This window comes from Hylobates moloch, unplaced genomic scaffold (genome assembly GCF_009828535.3).
Source record: "Hylobates moloch isolate HMO894 unplaced genomic scaffold, HMol_V3 SCAFFOLD_19, whole genome shotgun sequence".
Taxonomy (NCBI): Eukaryota; Metazoa; Chordata; class Mammalia; order Primates; family Hylobatidae; genus Hylobates; species Hylobates moloch.
In genome coordinates this window covers 13,203,600-13,218,023 of record NW_026652294.1, presented here as the reverse complement: position 1 = coordinate 13,218,023, position 14,424 = coordinate 13,203,600, and the positions used below count along the sequence as shown (strand labels likewise).

Here is a 14,424-nt window from a genome sequence, read left to right as displayed (position 1 = left end):
TAAATTGTTTGGCAATTGTTTCCCATATATCTCATGACTTGTTTCACATGCTGCTGAGCTCATGCTGTCCTGGCTGAGGCAATGGACAGGCTGGGTATCTGAAAGGATACAGTGTTTCCAGTGAGTAAAGGCGCGCCGCATGGCCATCTTCCTGGCCAGTTTCTCCACCTGGGCATGGTGGGCGTACAAGCTCTCCCTCCGCTCCCAGGCCTGCTGCCAGTCACAGAAGTGTATCTGGAGCACGGTGACATGATGGAATCGCTCAGCCATCTCTGCAACAGAGAAATAACTTAAGTGCTGCTCCCCTAAGGTTAGAAGATGAGCTAGAAACATCTTTAAGACAAACTGAACCCCACTATTGGCAGACAGCAGGGGTTCAAGGACACACACACACACACACACACACACTCCTAAACTTTTTTTTTTTTCTTTGAGTTGGAGTCTCGCTCTGTCGCCCAGGCTGGATGGAGTGCAGTGGCGTGATCTTGGCTCACTGCAACCTATGCCTCCCAGGTTCAAGCGATTCTCCTGCCTCAGCCTCCCAAGTTGCTGGAATTACAGGCATGCGCCACCACCCCTGGCTGATTTTTCTGTATTTTTAGTACAGACGGGGTTTCACTACGTTGGCCAGGCTGGTCTCGAACTCCTGACCTCAAGTGATCCGCCTGCCTCAGCCTCCCACAGTGCTGGGATTACAGATGGGAGCCACTGCGCCTGGCCAAAATACAAGTTTTTTAAACCTTGAAAGGTCATTAGGAATACCTGAGCTACATCTCCTCTCTCTAAGGAAAGAGAAAAGGTCTGTGATTTTAGGGAGGAGGATGCTATAAAATCAGTTACATCAAAGGGCTGAGGCTCCTAATTAGATACTGATGAACAGGAATGATAACAGTTGCTTTTAAAAAGGACTGTTTTGGCCGGGCGCGGTGGCTCACGCTTGTAATCCCAGCACTTTGGGAGGCCGAGGCGGGCGGATCACGAGGTCAGGAGATCGAGACCACGGTGAAACCCCGTCTCTACTAAAAATACAAAAAATTAGCCGGGCGTGGTGGCAGGCGCCTGTAGTTCCAGCTACTCGGAGAGGCTGAGGCAGGAGAATGGCGTGAACCCGGGAGGCGGAGCCTGCAGTGAGCCGAGATTGCGCCACTGCACTCCAGCCTGGGCGACAGAGCGAGACTCCGTCTCAAAAAAAAAAAATAAATAAAAAAAAATAAAAAGGACTGTTTTACTTTTGTTTCTAAACAAATGTCTCCTGGATAGGACTTAGAGATTGAGTCAATGACATAAAATTCAGTTGCCATGCTGGCACAGGCTTTTTTGAGCTTTCAGCCAACCTGATCCTGGCTGCCAGCTTCATCTCCTTTTAATGCTAGTCAGATAATGGTCTGATGAGCTACGGCCCAGGAAGGGGATGGGAATCAGACCTGGAATTTGACTGCTGTAATTGGAGGCAGGCATTAGTCTATAGCTTATCATACTAAACAGCTTAATGCCTTTACATTCCAGGACTGGGCAACTGGACTATTGGTCTGGGGTCACTATCCTCCAATGAACACATTTAAACTCTCCCAAGAGACAGTGTTGGCAGCCTAAGAGATTTCTGCAGGGAGGTTTAGGCGAACGCCAGAGACCCTTAACCCAGTATTTAGCATAGTGCTTGACTCACTTTGGTATAAACTCAATAAACTTAAGTTAAAAAGTGTACCAATGTTCACATTTCTATGTATTATTACTTCTGAATCTAATTGGGAAACAAAACCATATAAACAGTATCCAAAAAACTTGACATCAAAATCACATGCATTTGCATAACTGGAGACAAACGGAAACTATCCAAATATCTATTAATAGGAGAATGGCTAAGTATATTAAGGTAAGCCATCCTATAAAATATGAATAGTTGTTAAAAATAACATTTATGACAAATACTTAAGATGTAGGAAAGTGTTGATTAACTGTGTGGAAAAAAGCAAGATACAAAACCATAGGTTATCAACATATTAATCAAAATAATTACAATACTTATAGCAAAATGAAAATCCTATTTAGATAAAAAATATACAGAAGAGGCCAGGTGCAGTGGCTCACGCCTGTAATCCCAGCACTCTGGGAGGCCAAGGCAGGCAGATCACCTGAGGTCAGGAGTTTGAGACTAGCCTGGCCAACACTGTGAAACCCCATCTTTACTAAAAATACAAAAATTATCCAGGCGTGGTGGTGGGCACCTGTGATCCCAACTACTCGGGAGGCTGAGGCAGGAGAATCACCTGAACCCAGGAGGCGGAGGTTGCAGTGAGCCAGGATTGTGCCACTGCACTCCAGCCTGGGCGACAAGAGCGAAACTCCGTCTCAAAAAAAAAAAAAAATCTATATAGATAGCTAGATAGATATAGATATATAAATAAAAGGCCAAAGAGAAATAAATGTCTCAAGGATGATGTATTTTCCTCCTTAATCTCCTTTTACCAAAATTTCTGGAGTAGCACCTTATATTACTTCTCAGTATAGTACCACTGGCAGCAGCAGTGGAAATTGTGACCAGATCCTCTATCTCGAGAGCCTGGAGCTTCCTGCTCACCATTCTGCTGTCTCTTCACTCTGCGGACTTGCAGGTATTCAAGCCAGGCCTTTAGAAATCTCCGCTTTTGCCAGTGCTGATGATGTTTCACTGCAGAGACAACCTTCTGTTTCTGCTTCTGGACATACAGGAGCTGTTCCCGCCACTGTGACCAAGCCTGAAAACCGGAGAAAAGGCAATAGTCAAAGGAGAGGCAGGAAAACAGGGTGAAGTACAGGTGGAGAGGGAAAAGAGAAAGACACATGCTGGAAAGGCTGAAATTAGAAACAAGGAAGTGGCAATCCCCTAGCAGGATCATAAGCTATAGGACTGTGGGGTAAAAGGGTCTTTAAGAGGGACATTCTGCTTTCAAAAGTAATTTTTTTCTGGATTAAAAAAAAAAAGAAGAAGAATAAAATCAACAAGCAGATGCCGGGCGCAGTGGCTCACGCCTGTAATCCCAGCACTTTGGGAGGCCGAGGCGGGCGGATCACCTGAGGTCAGGAGTTTGAGACCAGCCTGCCCAACATGGTGAAACCCTGTCTCTACTAAAAATACAAAAAATTAGCTGGGCGTGATGACGGGTGCCTATAATCCCAGCTACTCAGGAGGCTGAGGCAGGAGAATCACTTGAACCCAGGAGGCGGAGGTTGCAGTGAGCTCATATCGCACCACTGCACTCCAGCCTGGGCGACAAGAGCAACCAACTCAAAACAAAAACAAAAACAAGCAGACAAGGAGCAGAAACAATCCGAGGGGTGATATAATTAATTCAGATTTGGGATAAGTGAGGGTCTGCCTTTTCTTCCAAAGTCAGAGAAAGCCTACTGTAAAGTGGTCCTTTTTCAGGCAGATTAGTTCCAGGGATGTCTATCTACAGAAGCTAAGGGTCTACAAGGGTCTATAAATGCACACCCTTAGATCAGTAATAATGCATGTTCTAATCTGAAGATGACTTAGACAAAGACTTCATATCTTTTCTTCAACCTGTCGCACCTCTCCTTTCCCTCCTCTCAACTGAATACCATCGTTCCCATTTCACTAAGAAAATAAAAGCAATCAAAAGAAAATTTCCTCAACGTCCACCATGTTTAACTACCCACCTGCCCATGGGCTCTGTCTTCTCTCTTTCCTGCTACTCTGGATAAACCGTCCAGGCTCCCCCAAAGTCAGTCCCCTCCCAACCCTGTCCCACTCTGGCTACATCTCATCTTCCCAAGTTTACTGCCTTGGCAGTTCCCCTCTTATGAATCACCAGTTTTCACTCTCTATAGATTTTTGAAATCAGCATATCAATGTGCTATTATTTTTCCTATCCTTAAAAAAAAAAAATCTCTTCAGGATGTAACAACTAAAAGCAATGGGTGACCTTTGATTAGACTATGAAAATGAAAATAGCAACAATATACAGTTTTAATATGAAATGCATGTTATATATTATCATATCAATATTAAATTTCTTGGAATATAATAATGATATTATGGTTATGTGGGAGACCATCCTTTTTAGGAGACATATGCTTTAAGATAAACTTTGTGTCTACAATTTTAGAGCAGCTCAGACAAAATAAATGTGTATAAGCAAAAGTGGCAAGATGTTAACAATGGGTTGGCGTTACAATGATGTTACAATGCCTGTAATCTCAGCACTTTGGGAGGCCAAGGCAGGAGGATTGCTTGAACTCAGGAGTTTGAGACCAGCCTGGGAAACATGGCGAAACTCTGTCTCTACCAAAAAAAAAAAAAAAAAATTAGCCAGGCGTGGTGGTGTGTGCCTGTAGTCCCAGATACTTGGGAGGCTGAGGTGGGAGGATCGATTGAGCCAGGTAGGTTGGGGCTGCAGTGAGCAGTGATCATACCACTGCACTCTAGTCTGAGCAACAGAGTGAGAACCTGTCTCAAAAAAACCAAACCAAACCAAACCAAAAACCACAATGGGTTAAACTAGGTGAAACACAAACTAGGTGAACCCACCTTTTCTATGATTTGGTGTTTGTCAGAAATAAAAAGTTGTGGGGGGAAGACTGCCATTACAAAAATACTTTCTGAAAGGAATAAACCAGTGGTTCTTAAACAAACAAAGCAACACCCCTCTCTAGACTCTAGACCACATTGTGCCATCCAGCTAACACTTTGGTTCTTTCTGTTTCAAGCTCCTCAAAAGAGCTATTTCCTAATCTCTCTGTCTCCCAGGCAGGCTTTCTTGAGCCCACTCCCACAGGCTTACTGAATGAAACTACTCTTATGAAGTGCATCAGCAATCTCCACGTTGCTCAATCCAAAGGTCAGACTTTGGTCCTCACCTCCCTTGACCTTCCAGAAGTGTCTGACAAAGGCTTCCTCCTTCCTTTACCTGGCTTTCAGGATGTGTCCCTGCTTTGTTCCTGTTGCTGACTCCCACCTCTGTGCACCTCGCAGGCTCAGCCCTGGAACCTCTCATCTAGCTACACTCACTCCCTTTATTTTTTCACCCACCCTAGTAGCTTTTTTTAAAAAAAGAGATGAGGTCTCTCTATGTTGCCCAGGCTGGTCTTGAACTCCTGGGCTCAAGCAATCCTCCCGCCTCAGCCTCCCAAAGTGCTGGGATTTACAGGCATGGGCCACCGCACCTCGCTCACTCTAGTAACTTTACATACCATCTGCCTACTGAGAACTCCTGAATTTCCCAAATGTACCTCCTATCCTGGCCCCATCCTCAATATTCCACACATATATCCCAGTATCCCACTGCCTCCTTAACATATCTTCTTGTGGATATTCAAAAGGCCTATCAGGCTGAAGATACACAGTCCAGAATTGGGCTCCTCCTAATCTCTTCCCACAAACCTGCTTCTCCTGCAGTCTTTCCTATTTCAGTAAATGGCACTCCATTGTTCCAACTGCTTAGGCCAAAACTTGGAAGTCATCTAGGACTCTAAAACTTCATATCTCATCCATACATCTTTTAAAGATGTCGGTTACATCTTAAAAGATATTGAGAATCCAACCACCGTCTTCTTATCATCTTTGTGGAAAATCTCCCCTGGAATTTTGTAATAGCTTCTTACCTGTTCTCCATGTTTATATCCTTGATCATCTCTGATGTATTTATTTATTTATTTATTGACAGAGTCTCACTCTGTCACTCAGACTGCCAGGCTGAAGAGCAGTGGCAAGAATATGGCTCACTGCAGCCTCAACCTCCTGCCTCAGCCTCCTGAGCAGCTGGGACCACAGGCATGCACCAGCATGCCCAGCTAATTTTTTTTTTTTTGAGACAGGGTCTTGCTGCATTGCCCAGGCTAGACGGCAGTGGCACAATCATAGCTCACTACAGCCTCAACTTCTCGGACTCAGGTGATCTTCCCACTTAGCCTCCTGAGTAGCTGGGACTACAGACACATGCCACCATACCCAGATCATCTTTTGTATTTTTTGTAGAGACAGGGTTTCACCATGTTGCTCAGGCTGGTCTCAAATGCTGGGGCTCAAGCTGTCCACTCGCCTTGGCTTCCCAAAGTGCTGGGATTACAGACATCTGCCACCATGCCTGGCTCTAATGTATTCCTAACACAACAGCCAGAGTGGTCCATTTTGGTTCGCTTCAATTGTTAGGTCACTTAAAGTTCTGTTTTATATGACAATTTCCCTTCCTGCCTTTTTTCTCTTTCATGCCATCAGTCTACTAGAGAAATCAAGTCATCTATCCTATAAAATGTCCTACATTTTGGATTTGGCTGACTGTAACCTCGAAGTATCTTTAACTTGTTCCTCTGACCTCTGTATTTCCTATAAACTGAGAAATTTGCGTTAGGCTTGGAGTCACGTTCAATTTTTTAGGCAAGAACAGTTCATGAATGTGGCTGGGTACTTCCCCTTACATAGTATCATGAGGCACATCATGTCTGGCTGCCACAGTTGTAGCAATGCCAAGATTGTTTAGTGGATTCGGATGGCAAGTAGCCAGATTTCTCCTATATTTTCCCACCATCCTCTCACCTAGTGATGGCTGCCTAGATCTGTGTCCTCATTAGGGGTGGCAAAACAGCAATTTTATAATTCTAGTATTCCTTCTGCATTTATTAACTGGAATTCTTCTATAAAGAAGCCTCCTCTCTCGTTAACCCTCTGGTTTCTTGGAGTTAACAGTTTATATAGGAAAGGTGGGATAAATGCTTAATTTTTTGCCTTTAATTTTTAAAGAATTAAAATGCTTTAATTTTTAAAGAATTGAGTTAACTCCCCTAACAACTCAAAATCATGACCGATGAGTTCCACTTTCTTCTAAAATTATTTCAAATGCGTGAATTTTTATGTATTTGATGTTTTCAATCTACTGGGCTCAAGTGATCCTCCTGCCTCAGCTTCCTGAGTAGCTGGTACTACAGGCACCACCATGCCTAGCTTGTTGTTTTTTGATGCTCAAACTTTTCTATCTTAAGCCCTGGGAACTCTTCCAAATTGGTTCCTGAGTCCTTCTGACACAACTCCATTAGCTTTTGTTAAGTTCCTTAGTCCTAGGTGTATGTTGTCTATTTCCTGCCCCAGACCTATAATCAGCCATTTCTCTAAAAAGCCCTGGTTCCTATTAGTGGGAAATAGTTAAGACCACAACTTGGGCACTGGGGATACTAAATGCTATACTACTGTCACTGCTTCTAATGCTTTTTTTTTTTTTTTTTTTTTTTTTGAGACAGGGTCTCACCCTGTCGCCCAGGCTGAAGTGCAGCTAGCACAATCTCAGCTCACTGCAACCTCTGCTTCCTGGATTCAAGTGATTCTCGTGACTCAGCCTCCCGAGTAGCTGGGATTACAGGTGCCCACCACCACCATGCCTGGCTAATTTTTTTATATGTTTAGTAGAGACAGGGTTTCACCATGTTGGCCAGGCTAGTCTCGAACTCCTGACCTCGGGTGATCCACCTGCCTCTGCCTCCCAAAGTGCTGGGAGCCACCACGCCAGACCAGAAATGCACTTACGGTTAAAAAATAAATAAATAAATAAATAAATATATATATATATGGAGAGAGAGAAAGAGACAGAGAGAGTCCATATTGATATTTACACTTCCAATTACAGATTTGATTTTTATACTTGTAATCTTTTCTTTTCTATTGAAGGTCTTTATTCCTAACGACACTGCCATAATTATTTGCTTTATCTTACAATGTAACTATAATACTTTCAATATAACAATTTCAAACCTCCTAGAAACAATAACACTTGTTTTAATAAGAATGTGGTTTTAGATTTCTTAGCAGTTCATTATATCCTTTTAACACATTCCACCAGGGTGAACAGTCAAAATATTGTATTTTAAAGTTACTTGAAGTAATTATTCTCTGTGTAGTCATTGCCACAAACTTGTTATGTTTGTTTCAGTTTGTTTTGAAAATCTAGCAATTGCTTTATTTACTCTTGCTTTGTAATTATATAAAATATTTGCGTAGTTTCAAAGTTAAAACTATGTAACAAAGTAAATTCACAGAAGTACTTTATTCCTATACCCTTCCCTCCCTCCTCCTATAGGTAACCATTTTTCGGTAAGTTTTTCATTTATTTTTCCATTATTCCTTCTTGAAAATATAAGCAAACAGACACACACACACACACCCCACAAACACACATTCATATATATCCTTCCCTTTCTTACCCCAAAAGCAGCACACTATGAATCAAAGAATCATGTTAAGAGGTAGGTACAATCATGTCACTCCTCTGCTCAGAGCCAGCAGCTCTTCACCTTCCCAGGAATAAAAGCCAAAGCCTTTTTTAACAGGCACGGCCTGCCAGGCCCTGCGTTCTGGCTGCCTGTTACCTCATGACCTCATCCTTCCTTCTCAAGCTCAGTAATATATTACGAGATATATCAAATTCATAGATGAAATGACTCAATATGACAATTTTTCTAACCTAATAAGCTGTCAGTCAGTATATTGTAATAAAAATCCTAATAGGCTTGGCCGGGCGCAGTGGCTCACACCTGTAATCCCAGCACTTTGGGAGGCCGAGGTGGGCGGATCATGAGGTCAGGAGATCGAGACCATCCTGGCTAACATGGTGAAACCTCATCTCTACTAAAAATACAAAAAATTAGCCGGGCGTGGTGGCGGGCGCCTATAGTCCCAGCTACTTGGGAGGCTGAGGCAGGAGAATGGCGTGAACCTGGGAGGCGGAGCTTGCAGTGAGCCGAGATCACACCACTGCACTCCAGCCTGGGTGACAGAGCGAGACTCGTCTCAAAAAAAAAAAAAAATCCTAATAGCCTTTGTTATAGAACTTGACAAGTTGATCCTAAAATTAATAAGAAAGAGTACAGAAGAACAATTAAGTTTAAAAACAAAACAAGAATAAAGGAGATTCTCTCTGAAATATAGAGCCTTAAGAACTATATGTCAAGTAGGAATATAAACAGCTAGCATTTATTGAGCATTTCCATATTCCAGGCATTGCTCTGAGTATATTATTAATAACTGGATCATCCTACTGAAGCCTCAATAACCTCATGAGGTAGGTACTATTATGATCTACTTACAGATAAGAATTCTGAGGTACAAATAGGTGAAGTAACTCATTCAAAGGCACGAAGCTAATAGGTGAGAGAGGCAGAATTCCACTTGGACAGTCTGACTCAAGAACCTACACTCTTGCTTACCCACTTCATCAAATCGTAACTAAAACAGTATGGCGTTGGTATGGTCTGGATAGACAAATACATGAATGGAAGAGAGAGCTGAGAAACAGATCCGTGAATAATTAAAATAAACTGGGGGCTGGGCATGGTGGCTCACGCCTGTAATCCCAGCACTTTAGGAGGCAGAGGCAGGCGGATCACTTGAGGTCAGGAATTCAAGACCAGCCTGGCCAACATGGTGAAACCTCATCTCTACTAAAAATAGAAAAATTAGCTGGATGTGGTGGCGCACACCTGTAGTCCCAGCTACATGGGAGGCTAAGGCGGGAGAATCGCTTGAACCTGGGAGGTGGAGGTTGCAGTGAGCTGAGATTGTGCCACTGCACGGAGTCTCAAAAAAAAAGAAAGAAAAAGAATGCTCTTGGTTGTATTGTTCGTAATGCAGAGGTAGTCAACAGTCCATCAGTAAGTAAACAGATAAACTGTGTCTTGTGTATACAATAGCATAATATACACAGTTAATAGATCTCTGTCTATCCACATAGATAAGGCCAGGCATGGTGGCTCAGGCCTATAATCCCAGCACTTTAAGAAGCCAAGGTGTGAGAATTGCTTGAGGTCACGAGTTCAAGAACAGCCTGGGCAACAGAGAAAGACCCTGTCTCTATTTTAAAAAAGGAAGAAAGAAATCACATGGCTAAACCTCAAAAATATACTGTTGCACTAAAAAAACAAGTTGCAAAGTACAGTATGACACCATTCATAAATGTCCTAACTACACAAAGCCATACCATTTACTTATTTACTTATTTATTTTTGAGACAAGGTCTTGCTCTGTTGCCCAAGCTGGAGTGCAGTGGCATGATCAATGGCTCACTGCAGCCTTGACCTCCCAGGTTCAAGTGATCCTCCAACCTAAGCCTCCCAAGTAGCTGGGACAACAGGCATGCGCCACCACGTCTAGCTAATTTTTTTTTTTTTTTTTTTTTTGTAGAGATGGGGTCTCACTCTGTTGCCTAGTCTGGTCTTGAACTCCTAAGCTCAAGTGATCCTCTTATTTTGGCCTCCCAAAGTCCTGGTATTCAGGCGTAGGCCACCGTGGCCCCTCCCACCTCTTTTTAAGTGATGGGGTCTCATTATATTGCCTAGGCTAGCCTCAAACACTTGACCTCAAGTGATCGTCCTGCCACAGCCTCCCAAGTCCTCAAGTGATTGTCCTGCCACAGCCTCCCAAGTCCTCAAGTGATCGTCCTGCCACAGCCTCCCAAGTAGATGGGACTACAGGAGTGTACCATACGTTTATTCTTTATGGATACGTGCACATATTTTTACAAGAAAAAAGAATATAGGAGAACAATCATACTAGAATCAAAAGAGTGGCCATCTCTAAGGAGAAGAGGCAGTAGAAGGGAGGGAGGGAGAGTAGAGCTTTGGCAGTGTCCATTAAATTTTGTCACTTTAAAAAATTCTGGGCCAGGCACAATGGCTCATGCCTGTAATCCCAGGCCTTTGGGAGACCAAGGCGGGCGGATCACCTGAGCTCAGGAGTTTCAGACCAGCCTGGGCGACATGGTGAGACCTTGACTCCACAAGGGGAAAAAAAAAAAAACATTAGCCAGGCATGGTGGCACATGCCTGTGTTCCCAGATACTTGGGAGGCTGAGGTGGGAGGATCGCTTAAGCCTGGGAGGTCAAGACTACAGTGAGCCATGATGGTACCACTGCACTCCAGATTGGGCAGCAGAGTGAGATTCTGTCCCCCAAAAAATAACTTAAAAAAAAATTCTGGAGCAAGTATAGAAAATGCTAACACCTTTTAAATCTGGGTGAGGGTGATGAGTACTTGGCTATCTGCTAAATTTTTTTTTTTTTTTGCAAGTATACGAAATGCTAACACCTTTTAAATCTGGGTGAGGCTGGTGAGTACTTGGCTAGCTGCTAATTTTTTTTTTGAGATGGAGTCTTGCTCTATCACCCAGGCTGGATTGCAGTGGCATGATCTCAGCTCACTGCAAGCTTTGCCTCCCAGGTTCATGCCATTCTCCTGCCTCAGCTTCCTGAGTACCTGGGACTACAGGCGCCCACCACCACGCCTGGCTAATTTTTTGTATTTTTAGTAGAGACGGGGTTTCACCATGTTAGCCAGGATGGTCTCCATCTCCTGACCTCATGATCCGCCCACCTCAGCCTCCCAAAGTGCTGGGATTACAGGTGTGAGCCACCACACCCGGCCTATCTGCTAATATTTTTCTAAGTGTTTTACATTTTATGTGTTTCTATGTTTGAAATGCCAAATTTAATTTTAAAATTTAAATTAAAATTAAAATTTTACATATTTCATGATGTCTGACCTGCCTAGTGCATAGAGATGCTGTGTAGATTAAGAGAGGGTAGGCTGGGTATGGTGGCTCATGCCTGTAATCCCAGCACTTTGGGAGGCCGAGGGGCAGGTGGATCACTTGCTCTATTCAGCACAATACTGCATGGTGATTAAGATGATGATGCAGGCCAAGCGCGGTGGCTCATGCCTGTAATCCCAGCACTTTGGGAGGCTGAGGCAAGCAGATTGCCTGAGCTCAGGAGTTAGCGACCAGCCTGGGCAACATGGTGAAACCCCATCACTACTAAAATACAAAAAATTAGCCAGGCGTGGCGGCATGCATCTGAGTCCCAGCTACTTGGGAGGCTGAAGCAGGAGAATTGCTTGAACCTGGGAGGCAGAGGTTGCAGTGAGCCAAGATCGTGCCACTGCACTCCAGTCTAGGGGACACAGCGAGCGATACTCTGTCTCAATATATATATATAAAAAGATGATGATGCAGCTTTCTGGCTGCTTAGGTTAAAACCTGGCTCTAAGCGGCCGGGTGTGGTGGCTCACGCCTGTAATACCAGTACTTTGGGAGGCTGAGGCAGGCGATCACAAGGTCAGGAGATCAAGACTATCCTGGCTAACATGGTGAAACCCCATCTCTACTAAAGATACAAAAATTAGCCAGGCGTGGTGGCGGGCACCTGTAGTCCCAGCTACTCAGGAGGCTGAGGCAGGATGATGGCGTGAACCCGGGAGGCAGAGCTTGCAGTGAGCCGAGACTGCACCACTCCACTCCAGCCTGGGTGACAGAGCGAGACTCTGTCTCAAAAAATAAAAAAAATTTTAAAAACCTGGCTCTAAGCTTCACTGTACACATGACCCTGGTTCAAGTTATTTAACCTTCCTGGTTTCCTTAACAATAATATGGGACTTTTAAAAAAGGTTTATGAAAATTAGATAATGCATGTAAAGCACTTAGTCCAGCACCTAACACAAGTAAGACCACAATAAAAACTACTACTTCTTCTTCTTCTTCTTCTTCTTCTTTTTTTTTTTGAGACAGGGCCCCACTCTGTCACTCAGGCTGCAGTTGCTACTGCTATTGGTACTGTTATTATTATTGGTGGGAACTGTGTCTCTTATTTCCTTGCTATTGCCTCAGAAGACCTTACAAGTTCAGTGGTCAGCAAACTTTTTCTTAAAGGGTCAAAAAACAAATAGTTTAGTCTTTGTAGACCATAAGGTCTCTGTTACAACTACTCTACACTGCCCTTGTAATCTGAAAGCAGCCACAGATGATATACAAATGAATGAGTGTAGCAGCATCCCAATAAAACTTTATTTACAAAAACAGAAAGCAGGCCAAATTTGGCCTGTGAGCCAGTTTGCTGATCACTGATCTAGATGACTATATATGCTATTTGCATGTGATCTGCACATATTCACATGGACTATGCAATTTGTTGTTAGAATAAGAAGATACTATTCCTACATTTGGAAACAGGCACTAATTTTTTTTTCCTCTTCTCTATTTTATTTCCTGTAACTTATTTGGCAGCTCTGTAAGTACCCAGCAGACACAAAAACATGACAAGAATTCAGAGAATATGTCAAAGGATAAGAAGGTTTTAGTACAGGCCTTAGTCATTTATGATTGACAAAAAAAACTAGTGGCTTGCCTAAAAGAACACTCTAAGACAATCAAAACTATAAAGAAAAGGAAGCCAGGTTTTCTTTTCAGTCTTAGTTTCTTTTCTGCCCCAATTATTTTCTGATTTGCTGTAGGAAAACAGTAATGAGGAAATCAGAGTATACTGCTGTTTCTCTAAACATGTTTATAACTAATTCATAAATCCCTCTCCAGCTCCACAATTACCAGAAGCACTCCGGAAGCCACTGATCTAGGCCCATCTAGGACAAGCCTCTACTTTATTCCTAACAGCAGCCTCCCTCTGGAAGAGCCCAGCCTTCCAGATTACCTCTGCCCCCACCCCCTCTCAGGCCCTGAGCTGCAGGGAAGGCCCAGCACTGCCCTCTGTGGGTGAGAGGCTTGACAACACAGACAGAGGATGCCAAAATCCACATCTGCTGGACTCACCTGCAGCTGGAGGCTCAGGGCCCTGTGCTTCAAAGCAGAGGCATGGAGGGCACGGCTCACGCAGACCTGTCCTAGTCGCTGCCTCCACGTGCTCCACCACACCCTGTGAAACAGCAAATCAAAGATGGAATCCATCAGTAAAAAGACACTCAGAAAAGAGAGGAGCAGTTAGTGTGGGGCCTCAGACCCTCGGCTCTAGTCCTCTCCTTCATAGTACCATCTCTAGATTCACTGCTGGGGAAAAAAAATAAAACAAAACAATTGAGAAAAAGTCCCAGATCTGCCAATTAATGGTTGGAAACTTATGGTTCCTACGGTCAGATCCTGCTTTAGACACCACAGACATGCTGTTTGACCTACACAGTTTGATTTGTTAAAAAATATGTTATGGCCAGGCGCGGTGGCTTACACTTGTAATCACAGCACTTTGGGAGGCCGAGGCGGGTGGATCACCTGAGGTCAGGAGTTAAGAGACTAGCCTGGCCAACATAGTAAAACCCTGTCTCTATTAAAAATACAAAATTAGGCTGGGCACAGTGGCTCACGCCTGTAATCCCAGCACTTTGGGAGGGCGAGGTGGGCGGATCACGAGGTCTGGAGATCGAGACCACGGTGAAACCCCGTCTCTACTAAAAATACAAAAAATTAGCCGGGCGTAGTGGCGGGCGCCTGTAGCCCCAGCTACTCGGGAGGCTGAGGCAGGAGAATGGCGTGAACCCGGGAGGCGGAGCTTGCAGTGAGCCGAGATTGCGCCACTGCGCTCCAGCCTGGGCGACAGAGCGAGACTCCGTCTCGAAAAATAAATAAATAAATAAATAAATAAATAAATAAATAAATAAATAAA

At 43.8% G+C, this 14,424-nt stretch overlaps 1 protein-coding gene across 1 annotated transcript in view; it reads right to left on the bottom strand.

The window, feature by feature from the left end:
• The window catches only part of SFI1 (SFI1 centrin binding protein), a 120,434-nt gene that overhangs the window by 40,949 nt on the left and 65,061 nt on the right, over positions 1-14,424 (bottom strand). The window contains exons 8-10 of the mRNA XM_032139845.2: positions 13,581-13,683; positions 2,579-2,735; positions 111-272 (exon numbers count right to left, since the gene is read on the bottom strand). Of these exons, the coding sequence (XP_031995736.2) occupies positions 111-272; positions 2,579-2,735; positions 13,581-13,683 (422 nt within the window). The remainder of the gene's footprint in view (positions 1-110; positions 273-2,578; positions 2,736-13,580; positions 13,684-14,424) is intronic.